We start from the raw sequence: 17,838 nt of genomic DNA, 5'->3' as shown, positions 1-17,838 counted from the left end.
CAAGGGATGCTGTGCAAACATGAGATCCATTTATATTCTCTTACAAGTGATAAGCAGCGATGGCGAACTTTTCAAAGCTTACGTTGCGCGGCTATCAATTGTAAACTGAATTCTTTGCATTTCTCGGGCCCTACTTTTGTCACGCACGCCTTTTACGAGCGTGTGAAATTATTATTGATGCTGACCTTGGCACACACTCGCGAGTTTACCCCGAGCTCTTAACGTTATACATTTCACAGCATTTAGAATTTTTCAGCTGCTCATTCTTTCTGCAGATCTCCACTATCTTGGCTCTGTAATTTGGCTATTTTTCCACTGAATATTCCTATGCAAAGATTGTAAAAATCCACAGATAAGAAAAGCAGGAAGCCACTCTCCCCAAGTACATGAAAGTTTATTCATCAGATATATATCGGGTACAGTTGCTTACTGGATATTTCTTCTTCAGGAGCAGCGGCTCAACTTTAGATGCTTTGCCTTTTCCCGCTTCTAGGTTCCGTCAGAATTAATGCATTTCACAAAACCGCGTAACAATATAAAAGCTGATTACGTCTTTTGAGAGGCCAGGGGCATGTTGTGCGCACCCAACTTCTTGGCAAAACTTTTCTTTCACGATTGTCAATACATCCAAAATGCTGTCAGAATGCAACTTGTGGCAAGAAAAGTACTCCGTAAACATGTTTTCTAGCTTGCTCACAAAACTGTACAGGTGGCTAGATGGATACAACAGTCCACCTTTGTCACGAAAGGTGGTTAGACGAGCGAGCTGAATATTTCCTTTAACTGGCATTGTGAGTAGTGTTACGCAAACTTCGCAGTTTGTTTTAATGACACACTTTCGCGCAATATAGCCAGCAACATAAAAGATCAGCCTGGAATCACTCCTAGCAATAATATGCTGGTTGTGGTCAATAGGTGCTGGCACAAAACCAGGCTCATTCACAGTGCTTGCACTGCCAACTGAATCGTCTTGTGGCAGTGTGGCAGTAGCAGCATTGATCTCCAGCAATGAAGCTAGCTCGCCTTGGTCACAATTCCCCTGGCTAACTGTTTTCACGAGAAAATAGAATGACACACAAGTAATGGTTAGCAAAAACTGAGTTGGCGTTGGGTGGTCGTTGCTTCCGGATGACTGACGTATAATACCAAATAAATTTCCTAATGGGTCTTGGCTGGTCTTTGATGTCATTATGTATTTAAATGCAACTTTCCCTGTCAAATAAGAAAGCATTTCTAGCACACTGGTTATAGTCACACGCAGTCCAGTCACGTAGATTATACGCACGTAGTCCCGTAGCACATACTTCGGCTGAAAATGAAGGTCACACACGGCAGATGTGTCGTCCAGGGCTTTGTCCACTCGATGCGAATTTCTTTCCCATTGCTTCTTCGGGGCTGCATCCTTCGAAACGCCGAACAAAGACGGCTTCTTGCTGCCCTTCACGTGGACGTAACCTGTACGACAGCCTGGCGCAAAACAGTGGTTTTGCCGCCGCGGAAGCATTTTAACCTCGTTTGAGGGTCACTGCTTGTCAGGCCACATCACTGTTCGCCGAAGAACCTAGGGGATTGAGGATGCAAAGCGCGACGAGTTCTCAAAGTAACAAAACTTGCACACACCGACCGCCACTCCAAGCAGGCAGCAACTGCCCCAGCGCCAACGCTCGCCACATTTAATGCGGCGGTGGCGCCGCGCCACGGAGGCGCGCCGAAGCACGTTTGTGTGACATTGGCGGCGTCACCACAATGCATGGTGCCGGCCCGCGAGTGAGCCCACTACCCTATTCTAGCTCACTTTACCTTCGATGCCGCCATTTTGCAAAACGAAGTCTCGCGCTGTCGCAAACTTGTTCAAGAGCAGCGCGATCACCTCATACGTACGCACACACGCATCTCATGCGTGCGTACTGTTAGATGTGGGAAGGAAGTAGGACGCTGGAGATGGTTGTAGCGTCGCAGGGAAGGAAAGACGCTGGAGGATACGGAAACAAAAACAAGGTTTATGGTACTATTTACACATATTTACAGAAAAGAAGGGATAGTGGTTTAACAAACCACGAGCGTGGTGGTTGAACGTTACATAGTTCAGAGCGACGTCCAGCACTCTGCGGCGTCGTTTTAAGCCCTGTCGGGCTCCTCCTCTCCGAGTGGAGCACCAATCACACACACACAACAGGTTAGGGGGACAAGCATGCACGGTCCACATGAACACTGCACTGTGGTGGCGCCAACAGGGCTCATCCTCGTCGTGTGTGCGCCGTTATTCGAGAGTTCCCACGATCCTGGCAGCATACTTCAAAGGGTCCGCCGCACAGCTCCAAACTCCTCTGTTGAATAAAGTTTTTCTCCTCCTCCTCCGCACAGCTCGCCCACTTAGCGGGGCGATCTGCGGTGGCCATCGCAGTCTCTTTCAGGAAGACGCCGTCCCTGTTGCCCACTTTAGTCGTGGCGTCGCGGCGACACGACGTCTCCTCCTCCGGCCAGCAGGGACAATGCCTGGCGGGCATAGGCAGTCGGCCGGTCGGCTACTTGACTGAGGATTAAAGAAGCACCGCTCCGCCGTCAGCTCTGGCGCCGGCCACGCCAGCTTTCCTGTCGCCCGATGAGTCGCCGAGGCCATCAGTCACGCTTCTGCTTGAAGGGACGACAAAAGGTCCGCATTTGAAGGACGGGAACTCGCCTTTGCTTGCTGCCTGGTCTGGATAATGGCCCAAGTCTTCGGAAGCGTCGGTCAGACTGGGCGCCGAAGGGATTTAGAACCTCTCCAGTGGATCGGCTTACGCACAAAGGCGTTTGCCCAGACGAATCTCCAGGCCAAACTTAACAGTACGTAATGCGATACGTGCGCGTTGCGGTCTGCGCATGTGCACTATGCAGAACGAGACGTCCTTACGTACGCAACGCCACCACGTATGCAGCGTACACAGTACTAAAACTCTATATTTTCTATATGGGGGGGGGGGGGGGGACTCAAATGCGGACAGCGACTCGCGTTACGTCGTGGTACGCTATACGAAAACTCCCTAGTATTGATGAAACGCTAGCGCTCCAGGCAGATGACGTAGGCTGTGTACCACCAATAGGAAGACATTGGTATTTAAATACCGAGGGCGCGAAGACAAACGATCCGCACGTGTTATTGCGTAAACAATGTGGGGCGGTCGAGACGATTAAGTTGAAAAAAAAACAGAGCAGGAAACGCAGACGTTGTTTTCGCGCTCCAAACACGATGTGAAGAGTATAAATCTTGAGAAGCGAGATGGAAAAGCCGTCTGCGCGGCGATCAGGGCGCAGCGAGCCGGAAACGGTGCGGACGGGTTTGCTGTGAATCTACAAAAAAGAAAGAAATGAAATCCTGGACGCGTCCGGACCGTACACACACACACACACACACACACACACACACACACACACACACACACACACACACACACACACACACACACACAAGCGAAGCTTCACGAAAACACACAGAAAGAGCGCTCATACAACAATGGAAGGACGATCGAGCGAAACCCGAAGCGGCACACGAAAATAAGAATTAAAATGGCGTCGCCAAAGTCCGTATGATTCGCCGCAGGCCGGGTCGCCAAAAAAGGAGCAACTGCACAGAAAGAGCGTTCGGCCGGCGTGTCATTTAAACAAATGTAAAAATTCGCAAGAGAAGTCGACGACGAGACGGGGGGCTATTTGGATTTTATCCGCACAAAAGGGGATGCCGTCCGGCAGCGCGCGAAATGCCGGCGTCAATTTCGGCTGCCGCTTCTTTTTTCGAGGGAAAAAAAAATGGAAGGAGACGCTCGTGAAGCGGCAGCGGGAATAAAGAGGCATCGAAGGGAATTTTTTCTCGACCGGCTTTTTGTGCCGCGTCCTTCTTCCTTTGGGAGACAAGAACGGGGAGGCCGCGCGCACAAGAACGCCTTGTAAACACACGTGTACGAAACGGGCATGCATGCGCAAAATGTCATTTGACCGGTCATCCGACACCCCCCGTACAGGCCGCTCTTTTATCTGGCGGGGTGCCCCTCTTCTATATTTATTTATTTATTTTTCATTACGAAGAACTGCAGTCCCGAATTTGACCTTTTTGTAAGTACGCGCAGACAAAGCGCGCCTTTATCTTTCTTGCACGAGACGACAAAGAGCAACCCAGCGAATTCGCCGACTTGCGAGGCGTTCGCAGAACGCGTTCAGCGCTGCGCAAGTTCGAGATGCATCCTGGCAGCTAAATAAAGTTTTAATCAATCAAAGTTTTAATCAATCAATCAATCATCCTGGCAGCTGAATTAATGGGATCGGTGCGAGAACGCACGATTAAACCGGTGCCTGCCATGTCTTGTTCACTGAAACATTTCACAGCTGCGTCCCGCCGCGGTGGTCTATAGTGGCTAAGGTACTTCGGCTGCTGACCCACAGGTCGCGGGACCGAATCCCAGCTGCGGCGGCTGCATTACCGATGGAGGCGGAAATGTTGTATAGGCCCGTGTGCTCAGATTTGGGTGCACGTTAAAGAACCCCAGGTGGTCTAAATTTCCGGAGCCCTCCACTACGGCGTCTCTCATAATCATATGGTGGCTTTGGGACGTTAAACCCCACGTATCAATCAATCAATAAGATTGTGTCTTAGTTCTCATTAATGTTGTAAAATAACAAAGTTGAGGAACTGTAGTTTGTTAACTGTAAGACTGTTGCAAGAGCTCCGATTCGTGCGTGAACTTTTCTAGTGTCCCGTCAATTGTTTGCGCTCGCAAACCACAGTTGCACGCTACGCCAACACATCCCGCATCCTATACTTTGGGAAGCTTCTAGCTAGAAATCTCATAACGCGGCATGGACGTCAGCAGGGCGATGCAGAAGGGGCACTTGCCCCCCCCCCCCCCCCCCCCCCAATCAAGCCAGAACAACACTTGCCTCACGCACAAGCCAGACCGGCGCTCTCCCTCTCCCTAAGCCGCCATTCAACAATGGTTTGCACACCCCCGTTAGAAAATCCTGCCGACGACCATGTAACGCGGCTCACGGGAAACACGGGCTCGAAGCTCTCCCTCCTTCACTGAAAATGCGGCCGCCGCGGCTGGGATTCGAACACGCGACCTGCAGGTCGGCAGTCGTGTACCATAACCACTAGACCACCATGACCGGAAGTACAGGGTAGCGAAAAGGCAGAACAAAGTCTGTTTCATCGATCAAGCGCTGCTGTGTGATTCCACAAGAGGGAAAGAGACACCATTCCGAAATAAAGCTGCAATGCTGCGCCGCCAAGCGGAAGCGCCGATAAACGCGAACCGCTGCGGCATAGACAACACAAGCGCTTAAAAAGGACACTGACATGCATTTAACGCGTGTTCCTGTCATGTCGGGAGACACTGACAGGTGCACAATAGAAGCACGCGATGCGCCAGAACGTCGGTTAGTAGAATATGCCTCGAGCGATACGTTCGACTGCTTTTACATCTACTTCTTCATCGATGCGCTCAAAAATGCTTAGGCAGAGTAAAGAGTTTTGTTGAAAAAAGAGCTAACGGAAGAGGGGGCTTTGTTCGAGGGACTGGTTTATTTGTTAGATACAACCGAGTAACATTAACCAATAATTGGGCCACGGAAATAGAAATCCGTAGCACATTGAGCGCGCGCCAAGGAGAAGTCTCCTTTTTCTTCTTTTTTCTTCTTCTTCGAGCGCCTTGATGATGAATTTAAAAGCACTTTAGGGGCTGTCGTGTGCTGTTGTCGCTTGCGTAACGCAGTTGGAACCACTTATAAAATACGAAAAAAAAGAAAAGAAGGGGAAGAAAGCGAAAAATAGAAAAAAATGAGGAAGAAAAAAAATAAATAGAAATTAATCAGTGAACAAAGAAAAAAAGAATGGAAACTGAAAAATGCAAAAAAGAAAGAAACACGAGAGAGAGAGAGAGAGAGTAAGGAAGAAAAAGATAGGACCGAAGGTAAACGAAGATATCTACACAACTACGCACCTCCTTCAGAGTTGGCACCGCTAGGACAAAGCTGCCTAAATTTTTTAAGAGCTGTAGCGCAATAATTGTGGCATCCATTGCACTTGCTTGAAGATTAGCCGAAAGCATGCTTTCTGCCGCTAAGATCTAAACCTACAACCTCGGAATCACGCGCTTGATATTCTACCAATTGAGCAACGAAAAAGCCTTCCGTCAAAGCGTAATCGACTAAACGCGACGAGGTAATTTCACGCGTATCTATTACAGCAGTGCCGTAGCCAAGGGGTGGCATATCAAGCCCGTGCTTACAACCTTCCCCGGAGTTTTTATTTTTCGCCATAGCACAAAAAGTACAAAGTGACACTCAACCGCATTTGCCTGTCACCTCCCCTCCAAAAAACAACAACAAAAAATTGGCCTCGTATCTGCATGTTACACTGCAAATGTCATCGAAAGACGATAGTCTTGCGTCTGGACAGAGAGTGAGCAAACCGTTTATTTGATGTTCTGCGCAAGAAAATCAGTGAACGGTATTACGGAGGCGCTGCGTTTAAGTGCTTCGATGCGTGCGACGGTGGCGAACGAGCGCATTGAGTCTGCTCAGACGTGAGATATGAGCGCTATCTGGCAGTTATCTTGGAAAACGAAGCGCGCGGCGTGCGCGCCCGTCTTGGAGGCGATAAGGTGTAGAACGCAAGGCGATGGGTAGGTGCCGCCACCGTGTCGCCTTGGCAAAGCGTTGAAACCACCTGCCTTTTCGTGCAAGCGTTGCATTGTCAGCGCAGCGCGATTAACGCTACGGGCCTTAGAATTACTTATGCATTTTCTAGTATAAAGACACACATACAGAATATTGACGTGTTGTTATGGTGCCTCAGATGTGCGCCATAATTGCTTTTTAATTGACAATCGCTCAAGTAGGAAAGCTGAAACTTGAGCGATATTGGTGGGCGCTGCGCATGGGGTCGGCCGTTTGGGGTATCGTTACGGCGGACAGACACATGTACAGACAAACAAACCAAAGTTTTTGCGTCGATGGTCACTTTAAAAAACTGCCTATGGCCTTGTCTGACAGCGCCACTCGTTATATCTGCAAGAAGCCAGGCACGCATCTGGTAGCGCGAAGCATACTTTCGCGCTCATATGTCCCAGAAAGCGAAGCATGGTGTAAAGTTGTCTGATGAGTGCTTCGCATAAGATGACACACCCGGTATGCAGGCCTGATCACATCTAAGGTGAAGACCTCATAGGTATTTAGGCCGGTTAAAGTTAAAACGACTGTTGCATACTTGGCGAGAAAAAAAAAAGGCCGTTATATGACGACTAACCAAGGCGCCCAGAGACACAACTAATTTCCGAATTATTTATTAAACACATGTGTGTGATCATGGCTACCAATGAGATGTTGACGTTAGATGTGGACGACACTGTAGCTGTATATACGATATCGTTTGCTGGTCAGACTGAGCGCGACATATAAGTGGTCTGATGGAAATGCGCCACAGTACAGAACCTTAAGTAAGGCTTAACGCTAGAGAAAACGAGGAATAAACAAAGAAATTCAAATGCAGCGTGGACTTGCATTCTGTCTGAGCATCACGGGTTCACGTAGAGGACGCTTGAGAAGCGCTCTCTCTTTCTCTCTCTCTCTCACACACACACGCACGCACACACACACACGCACGCACACACACACGCACACACACACACACACACACACGCACACACACACTCACGCGCGCACACACACACGCACGCACGCGCACACACGCACACACACACACACACGCACACACACGCACGCACGCGCACACACGCACGCACGCACGCTCACGGCGACTAAGCGCGCCGTTGCCGGCGGCCTATTTCTTTCCGGCCACGTTCGCGACAGCGCCGCTGCACACTCGCCGTTGCAACCATTTATTTGTGTCAGCCGTGAAATATCGAAAAAGATCCTCGCCGCTCCGTGCAAGGCTCATTCTTGCAGTTCTATTCTTTCCGCGTTCCCGGATGTAGGCGAGTGCGGCAGCACCTTGTCCCGCACAACAACGATGAGCCTCCGAAGGACGCGAGCGCTCGTGTCCTTGTCTCTTTGTCGTCGTTTCGTTTTCACACTATAACTATCGTCATGGCATACCAACTAGCCCAAGCTGCCACACCTCTAAGTCGCACGTAAAATAGCTTCGGTTGCTCTATCTCTCTCTCTCCATCCCCCCCCCCCTCTCTCTTTTTTAGTGTTCGTTGTTTCTCGCTCGGCCTCGTCTTTCGCGTCGTTCATTTCAATTCGAAATGGAAAGCGCATGCCAACTCGCCCCACTATACGCCCCGATGAAACAACGATGGGCACATATACATTCCGGGCGTTGATATTGCTGACAAAGTGTTAAGCGTTAACGAAAGCAGGCGGGGAGGGGAATGTTACTGGGTTGGCGAGTATATCCGCCGTCTCCCCATCACTTCTGCGCGCTTCCTCGTTTCTCGAAACGCACACGACGCGCTCATACACATGTGTGCACTAAACGCGCGCGTCCAAGGAACGAATCGATCGGCCGCCATTGTGTTCGGTCACGCATTCTCCGTTTTGTTTTTTTTTTGTTTCTTTTTCTGCACTGTGCCCGTTGCAGAAGTTCCTTGTTCTGATTGCACCTTCGTGCTCCGTTTTATAAAGGAAGGAAATACAAAAACTGAAACATAAATGGAAGAAGGAAAAGAAAACGCGAGGGATGAACTTCCTCGAGGAAGTCGACAGACTCGACTCCTCGATATTTGGACACGTTCCCTACAGAGTGCCTCGATGCCCGCTCCTCGCGCGCATCGAGGCGCCCTGTAGTTCCCTACCGACCCGCGCGCCCTCTTGAGGGATGGCTCCCCGTATTTTTGTTTCCGGGAGAAGCTGCCCTCTTCATTTTCGTGTTTATTGACCTGTACGAAGGAAAATATACCGGCATCTTTCTCCGTATGCCATGTTTATCTTCGAAGCCTTTGGGAATTTCGTTCGGCCAAGAAAATACATAGTTGGCCTCTGTAATAATGACACGTGCGCTTTTTTATTTTTATGTAACTGGCCCTTCCATGTTTGTAAACAGTGGCTGGCGCCGTCGACATAGTGAGGCGCTTGTAGCGACGTCGTGGCGCGTTGGCTCCGCCCAGCCCAAAGCTCGCCTCGTCTTCGTTGTTTTGGCACTGTACTTTAACTTCCTGCTTTAACAACAACCCCAACTTTCAATAACATTGCATTTCTATCACCCGCTTTATATTTCTGTGGCCATGCTTCATTGCGGCAGCCGCATCTATATTGTATGAACGTAGCGAAATAATTGGGCACTTATGCCCATGTTGGGCGTAGGAAAGGGCGGGCGAACGAAAATTGCCAAACCTGGGCATCGAATGGAAAGAATATCTCCCGAGTCGGCGGAGCTTTGATTCTGCGGTTGTTTGCGATTCGGTGGGATTTGTGACCCTCTGTTATGCGGTTACCGATTTCCGATGCTCTCACGTGTCCATACAAAGACTCCGTACTTGGCATACTGCTTTTAAAAACGGTCGTCGAACTTTTTGCGATGGTATGCGCCCACTGCTGCCCTGGCCAGCGCGCGAGTAGCCGGACAGGTGACCATGCGCATAACGACCGTTGCGCGTTGTAGCAGGCTCGATACATCGATTATTGGCCCCCTGTCTTCGCGTGTCCAGCTGAGTGGCCATATAAGAACGGTGTCTACTAGACTGTCGGCTCTTTTCAATAAAGTCGTGTCTAACAAATAAAAGCTAACCCTTAACATTCTAGTTTTTTCATACTACTTCACGACAAAAAAAAAAACAAAAAAAACACGTGTGACTACTTTGAAATATTTCTGACTTGCCACGTATGTGACTTCCATTAAAGTGGCACGCCAACTTTCTATGGAGGTCATCGTACTATCTTGTGAGAGTCGTGTGACGCTCAAGAACGTCAAGGTGCCTTTTTAAATAGACCAATACGTGGGATGTTGCGACTCTCCGAAAGGGGTCACACATACTCTTTTTTCTTAGAGTGTTTATATTATATTACGACATCAAGGTTCCGACGTCGTTTATAAGAGGCAAGGCCTCGGAAAACGAACAGGCAGAGCTCAAGTTCCCAGATATTTCCCCGAAGCCAACAACCATTGATGTGCTATCAACGAATCTCATCGGCTAACGTTCGTTTTCGGCGGCCATGTTTTTCCTAACGCTTTGCCAGCAGGCGCCCGCCAGCTGCGTGTGATAAGGGTCCGGGAGGCGAGACAGTTGTCGGTACTTGGGTAAAAGAGAAAAAATCTAGGCAGAACGCACACCAACACGATGACGGCGATAATGACACACGGTGATGATGACGACAGAGACAAACGGATGATGGTGATTAAGGTCATGCGCAGGCGAGGAATAAGTAAACAACAAATGCTGACAATATGACCACTTGGAACATCTAATGCCCAGCATGAACTTCACATCCAGAAGCGTGATCAAATAATTTTTTTTGGAGGGTGGTTCGACCCCTTTATATGCTCGATTTTGCGCGCGTTTGTTATAGGAGGGCTGCAAGTAACGCCGTCCGCTTGGAGCGCTAGCAACGTCCGCCGCCAACTCGGTGCTCCGTGGTGGTGCAGATGTCGTAGGGTGGCTTCCTCGGTTCTGTCGGATCGGCGACGAGGCTGGGCACGTCACAGTGTGCATTACGCTGCAGTGTGTACGCATAAGGTGCGGTTGAGTACGCCGAAACCACCAATGCGAAAGCGCTGCCGTTATGACACTGGCGCCATCTCGGGGGCTCCGCTCCCATGCGACCCTCCTATATGCACTACACTTCATTACATGAGCATGTATATGCAGTTCTAGAGCGCTGTAATATACGCACATGTAAAATTGAGTATAATGGGGAGGCGGGGGGCAATCTTCAACGAAGGCGGTGGATGCGTGAACGGGCGGACTCTTCAATCATGCAGGCACCTCTGCTATTGCCGCCTCCGATTATTTAGGTTTTACGGCGTGAGTGATGACCCCCTGGCGAAAATTCTGACACGCACGCAGCCATCATGACCCGGAGATTCCTGAAATAGTCTCTACCCACGCGGGACGGGCCTAATGAACCTTCGGCAGGGCCCGGAAGGATACACATGCCGCGCTCAAGCTACCTTTCAACACATACGGGCTAACGGGCAACCCTTCAGCTTCGACAAACAAGGAGCGAAATCCACCTACGCCGCGCATCGAGAAAAAAGTTGAATGGGACACTAAAGTGAAATATTAAGTTAGTTTGCACTCATACATTTTACGCTGAAAAGTATGGTGTCGTTAGTTTTATCACCATAGGCTTATTTATACACAAAGAAATCAACGAAAAAAGTTTCACTCATCTAATTAATTAATTTATTTTGCTGAAATCCATGATTGTGAAGTCAAAAAAGTTGATACGGTATGCTATGAAACAATAGGTTCGTTAAGACTGACAAATGTTACTATGGAAAACTCTAGTGCCGTTAGTTTCAACACTACAGGCCTACTTACACATAAGAAAATAAGAGGAAAAAATTCCACTCTTAAGTTTACCGCTGAAATGCATGATGGTGACGTCACACATTTCAAGGTGGTGTGGCTAACTTTCCCGGAACTTGATATTTTAAGTTTCTGGCTCTCACACAAGTCCATTCTTACCAACTAGGAGCTATGTAGGCTTTAGTGGGCGCCGTCAGAATCTGTGACGTCACGGCTTTGGCTGCGGGAACTTCAAGGTGACCTCGCTCTACGCACGTTGTCTTCGCGCGTTTTTTCGCTTACCAAGCCTCTTCTCGCAGCAAGCATGCTGTTTTTTTGTATTGTTAAATAATAATTTACTAGAACGAGAAAATTTTATTCATCATCCGGATTCTCAGTCTTTTTTAGTCCACTGCAGGAGGAAGGCTTCTGCCAATTAACTCCAGTTCATTCTATCCTGCGCTAGCTATTTCTATTTTGTTTCTAAGGACTTCCTAGTTTTGTCACTCCATCTAACTCTCCGTCTTCCCCGACTGTGTCTCGCATTTCCTGGTAACCATTCTGTGAATGTTTTCACCGTACATCGGTTGTCTGTTCTACGCATTACGTGACCAGCCCAGGCCCATTTCTTTCTCTTGATTGGATTGGATTGGATAAACTTTTATTTGGTCCTCCAAAACACAGATCACTGTGTTGCGGGCAGCTCCCACGTGGGGACTGAGATGCCAAGCTCCTCAGCAGCCTCGTTTATATCTCCGCGTTTGTTCTAGTTGTTCTAGTGTTCTTGTTCTCCGCGTTTGCTCTAGTTGTTGTTATTCTTTACGTTTCAGGCCCATATGTTAGACCTGGCAGTGTGCAGTGGTTGTATACTTCTCGCTTTCATCATAGTAGTGGTAGATTTCCTGGCATTATTTGGGAGTACCCGCCTAATGCGTTCCAGCCCTTTAAAGCACGCCGAAGTTTTTGTGGCGAAATGCGACTTCCACCAAATCAGTTCTAGAACTACTGCCGCCTTTCTCAAACGTAGCAGCGGAAGTCGGGCCACCGCAAGTCGCGACGCTCGCGCCATCTGGCGTGACCACATGTGCGGGCGGAGCGCCCTCTTGCGAGGCGCGGCCAAATTAGCCAAATCATGGCGGTGCCACCGCGGCTCGCACCGTAAGGGACGCAAGAGAACGGCGAATGCCGCCGACGCTGGATGCGCGCTTCGAACGTAAATCGTTCTCGTGGCGCATTTTCATTCGCCGTCGTCTTCGTTCCCGCCTATCCCAGCACCAGCGCAGAAGCGCGTACACGCAAAACACGCCCTCTCCTCTTCCTTTCCTTGAACCCACCGGCCGGGGCTCGGCGGGGTTCCCGATATAGAAACCCCGAGCTGCCGCCGCGAGGTGGGGGCCGTCCCCTCCCCGCGGAGCCATAGGCAGCCCGTGACGCGAACCAAACGGTTTTTTCTTTCGCCGAGCCTCGGGGCGAAGGAGGGAAAGGGAAAAATCTCACAAGGCGCGCTTTTTTTGTCTGCCTCGCCTTTCCGGCTCCTTCCTTCGCGAACACTCACGGTGCCCCCATCCAGCGGGATTGCGTAGTGACGTTAGTATAAGCCTACTGCCACGAGGAGAGCGCGCTCATGGTCGCCCTCTGTCCCTGGATTAACGGACGCTCCTGGATCGTGTTGTGTGTGCTCGCGGGTTTTGCCTAATCTTTCCCGGCTGGACGTCAGTGGCCACTGGACAGGAAGGCCCGAAATAGCGCGGCTCGTTCCTTCTAGCTTCCTCTCGCGAGATCTCGGCCCACTACTGCAAAGAGCCGACCCTACGTTGCAACGACCCAGAAGCCCGCGCATTCCTTGCGAGCCATTCCCACCGCCCATTCGAGATCGCGGTGATTCGTAATTTCACTCGCTCGGCTGGAATCGGACGGGGATTCATCGAGTAGCTAAAGACATCTTGTCTCTGTGCCTCCAACGAAACCGTCTTACGTGATCCGTCCACTCTTCATTGCCATCAACCAGCAGTTCCCGGAGTGTTCTTTTAAGCTACAATACTTTGTGTGTGTGTTGACGGTCGAGTGTGCAAAATACGAGGCCGAGTTTGTGTGAGCAGCGTTGCCTGCGAGCGTCACGTTCAACGTGTGTCGCTTGAACTGATCAACGTCCTTCGATGTTGTGCATCTAGAGAACGAACCCATGCTGCAGCAGAGAAGGGGATTAGTCCACTGTTTCATGTGATCTGACCTCTCGTTCCACCTGAGTTACCAGTATTACCAAAACACACCAGCCTGCCCGGTGATTGCCAGGAAATTTACTGTGGAATTCAGCCGAGCCAACTGAAATGGAATGGTGTTAGTGTGATGTGGAAGAGTAAACTCTGAGGAGTGTGCACTCATGATTAAGTGATCACTATTACACAATGTTGCAGTAAAAAATAGTGTAACTGTGGTATTGGTCGAGACAGTAAGGTTGATAGAAACCCTTGCGTACGATATTCTTGCGCAGATTCTTGCCCCATCAAGGAAAACGCATACCTATTGTGTCTCGCATAACAGCAGTTCACTTCGTCTGTAATACCACCCTGAAAGTTAACCAGCTGAAGGAAACGGAAGAATCGCATGCCATGCATATGCAGTGTGTGCCCATCAAATGCTTATCCTCATGTGCAGATGGAGGGCAGAAAAAAAAACAAGTTTTTGTTCCTTGTCCAAGTTCATCTGAAGAGTGTTCTTTGTAGCTGAAACTGCAAGAAAGTTTGTTTTCATATTACCCAACGCCCAAAGTGGATGCTTAGGGGTACTCATTCATAGGTTAAAGCGAGGCAACTGCTCATTCTCGAAGGTCAGCTTCAACAAACTATCCTTGAGATTTAGCCCAAGTAAGTTTATGCCTGTGCTTCTGCAATCCAAGTGAAGTTTGTGCTCTCGTGTATTGTGTTTTGATCGGAGTGGTTAAAACAGGCACATCAAGTACGCTTGCAAACAGCCCAATGGATGTGTGCTTAGGAGGGCATCAGTCACAAACACCCTGGACGGCAAGTACCTGAGGAAAGTCTGTTTGACAGGGTTAAATAGATTGATAGGCGATTGTTTGTGACTGAGCAGCTGCTCTGAGAAGGACAACGCACAAGGTTCATATCACTGCATACTTGAAAAGCAAGGTGCTATTATTATTACACTCGAAGGCCCTGGTGTTTGTCAGGCTGGACTGGCAGCTGTTGATTGTTTTGTATAAGAATTTCTCGTTTGAGAAAATTACCACAGCTGAATGATCCCAATCTGCTTTGAAACAAGCACACCCTTTTACAGCACCTTGAAGGTAGACTGACGAGTTCAGATACTTCTTGCTCTTTAGCAGGCATTTAATCTGCTGAAAACCCCGAAAGAAATCCGCACTGACGGTACTTGAGCATCGAAGCCACATTCGAAAGTGTGAGACTATCACTACTGTGATATCATCCTGACCAATTGTGGAGGGTGAAGTGGTGGCAAACACAGACTACAACATGGCATCAACCACAGCTGATGGATCACTTACGGGTGCACACATGGCTGCAGCCGCGGCAGCAGCGGCTGCAACACCAGCCACAACTCCGACTGCCCTGCAGTTGGCACTGGATCCCACATTACAGATGTTCCCAAGACTAATTGACCGGCAGACGATGAACCTTTTTGGATTTCCAGCCCTCATGCAACAGGTAACAAGTATTTCAAATAAGGCTAATATTCACAAGCAGAAATCCAGAAAACCAAGTTGCTGGTTGAATTTTGATTACATTTTTAAATCCCACCAACATAGGTACAAACCTTCATGAGAAGCCTAAAATAAGCATGAAGAATGAAATGAAAATTGGGAATTAAAGATGATATATTAAACATAAGTTTATGTCTGTACTCCACAGACCATGGATTACTACATTTTTTTGTTGTGGTACGAGATACACTATGAGCTTCACAGTGCTACATACAGCTTGCATATAAAGGAACCTGGAAGAAAACTCCTTGTTGGTGACTTTTGTCTGTAATTTATAGCTTTGTGTATGGTAATCTCAGAATTGAATTTAAATGCTAGCCTCGATAATTCAAAACCAATTTTAGTGTCACTTTGAAAGACTTGCCTAAAATCATAAGAAACTAGCACCTTACTGTAGGGAGAAACTTAAGATCATGTGCGCTGAAGTTTTGGCGATGTTGAAAAACCAGTTTTCAGACTGAGTCCAGTGCAGGATAAATAATAAAACAATATGAATGCTTCAGTCTGAGTCAAGTTAAGCCTTTTAAGCATTCAATAAACTGTCAAGAGTGAGTCCCCCAAGAAAAAAAGAAATTAAAAAAGAAATATTCCTGCTTTAAGTAGTAGTGCTGCCTTGATATCAGCCTTTCAACAGAGCCAGAGGGGAAGAACAATACCCCTCATCAGGTGCTATTCAAGTATCACGTGTACCCCGCAAGTCAAATGACATTTTTTGTTCTGTATTAGGCAAAGAAAGGACTGTGAATAAGAGGCTGTGTTTAAAACAGCTTGACTAGTTTGAAGCCCCATGAAGAGAAGTACAAAAATGAAAAGTCTGAGCGGTAGCAGCGGTAAACAAGGCATTATGACACTTCATAAGCAGTTCGCTACAAACGTGCAGATACATTGAAATTGTGATTCTCATACATATACGCATGCAGACTCAAAAGAAAGTGATAAGAATTTCTACAACACATAAACATTATACTGTACCTGTCATCCCGAAATAAAGATGAGGCATACAAAGAGACAAATAGATAACAACATTATGCATTATAACATTATATACCTTATGTGACATTATAAATCATCAGACATTTGCAAATCTTTGTTTATACATTATAAATCTTCTGTGGCATTCACAATACTTGCTTCACTCATGGAAAGTCGCACTGGGCCCTGATCTACGTCAAAGCAGTGTCGATGTCGTCAGGTGCTGCCAACTCGGATGAGCACTTGTGCTTATTTTGAAACGAAATTAAAATATCTTAAAGGCAATGTTCGACACTTATAGTCAGCCACAAGTGAAATATACAACAGAATAATCAAACAACACAAACATCTTAAGGTTCCAATTTTGTTGTCAGATGTTCTTTAATGCAACAAAAGGGGTTGTCCAAGCACACTTGCTCTCTACACACATGGTGCCTGTCAATACAATAGCTTCAGCGATATTCCCTATTCAAGTATTTGGCATCGCTGTGTAAAAAGGTAATTTATTAAACTGCAGTTTGCATATTGACATGATATTTCCCAGTATCAATGTTTATGGATACCTCATGTGCTCTAAAATCATATGATGGTTTTGGGACGTTAAACCCTACATATCAGTCAACCTTGTGTGCTCCAATGAGCAATGTGCCTAACAGCATCGTTATCGTAACATGGTTTCACGAGCTTCTTTTTGCTTTTGTTGCCAGCTAAACTTTAGCTTTTGTTGCCAGCTAAACATGTTTCATAAGCTTCTTTGAGTACTGCTGCACTATAATTATTAAACTATATGTCTCCAAAGTACCAATTTTAGTTTTAGACACTCCAACAAGCACTAACTTGGCCACTGTTAACTTAATAGTTTTGTTTAGCAGTATATTTTGCATTGCGCTAATACATTTGCTTTGAAAAAGCCTATGAACTTCAAGTGCGCCATAGAAGTGCGAGTAAAAACTATTTCCACTATAAGACCTTGCTGTTGGCAGAACAATTTTCAGCAAGTTTTTTGTCAAGTGCTGAAACAGAAAATTTTTTGATTTGGTGACATATTGCTATGTGAATGAGGGGTCCCTTGCATTGTAGACTATTTACACCGTATGAGGTGCATTATAAAATAATGGGAATGCCAACACTGCGTGCGAACTGGTGATGTTACATTCAATGGCCTGTACTCGACCAGTTTGTTTCTTTTTTCTACTTCTTCAGTCCGAGTCAGTTTTGCCACTCCGGAATTGGAATGAATCCTGAATCATTCCACATTTTCATGACACCAGAATGAGAATGGAATGGCCACAATGCTTGGTGGAAGGGAATAGGAATAGATTTAAGCACATTTTTTGCAGAATGAAAAAATAATTGCCTCGTATTCCGAAAATAGAGCACATTTTCCTCGATATGCTGTTTGATTAGGTGAGACCCTTGAATTTAACAATAAAGCAGTAATTTAAAAGGATGAAAAGTTTTTTATTGAAAAAGCAAAAAGGGGAGGCACAGAACCTTTGTGGGGATAAGTAGGAGTTTCTAACTACACTACTAGTTCACAGAGTCACGAGTTTTACACTTATTATATTCACCATCACTAGTACTGAGGCGGTATAGGGTCAACACTGTGGTTTGTCGGACCCCCTAAACTACTCCGATCAGGCTGCTCTGACTTCCATATTGGGCAAACAACAACTGCGTGTCCTG

The 17,838-nt window shown here is 47.5% G+C and overlaps 1 protein-coding gene across 4 annotated transcripts in view; it reads left to right on the top strand.

Moving 5' to 3' along the window:
- LOC119179960 (RNA-binding Fox protein 1) overlaps positions 1 to 17,838 on the top strand; it is a 405,655-nt gene that overhangs the window by 34,870 nt on the left and 352,947 nt on the right. Inside the window, exon 1 of one of the 4 annotated variants that reach the window (XM_075868582.1) lies at positions 12,992 to 15,124. The exons of the other annotated variants lie outside the window; for them this stretch is intronic. Coding sequence (XP_075724697.1) covers positions 14,933 to 15,124 — 192 coding nt within the window. The 5' untranslated portion in view covers positions 12,992 to 14,932. Of the gene's footprint in view, positions 1 to 12,991; positions 15,125 to 17,838 lie in introns of those variants that run through there. 4 annotated transcript variants of the gene reach the window in all.

The sequence above is a fragment of the Rhipicephalus microplus genome, chromosome 7, assembly GCF_043290135.1.
Source record: "Rhipicephalus microplus isolate Deutch F79 chromosome 7, USDA_Rmic, whole genome shotgun sequence".
Taxonomy (NCBI): domain Eukaryota; kingdom Metazoa; phylum Arthropoda; class Arachnida; order Ixodida; family Ixodidae; genus Rhipicephalus; species Rhipicephalus microplus.
Note: the sequence above shows the minus strand (reverse complement) of the source record. Positions and strands in the feature narration are given on the sequence as shown.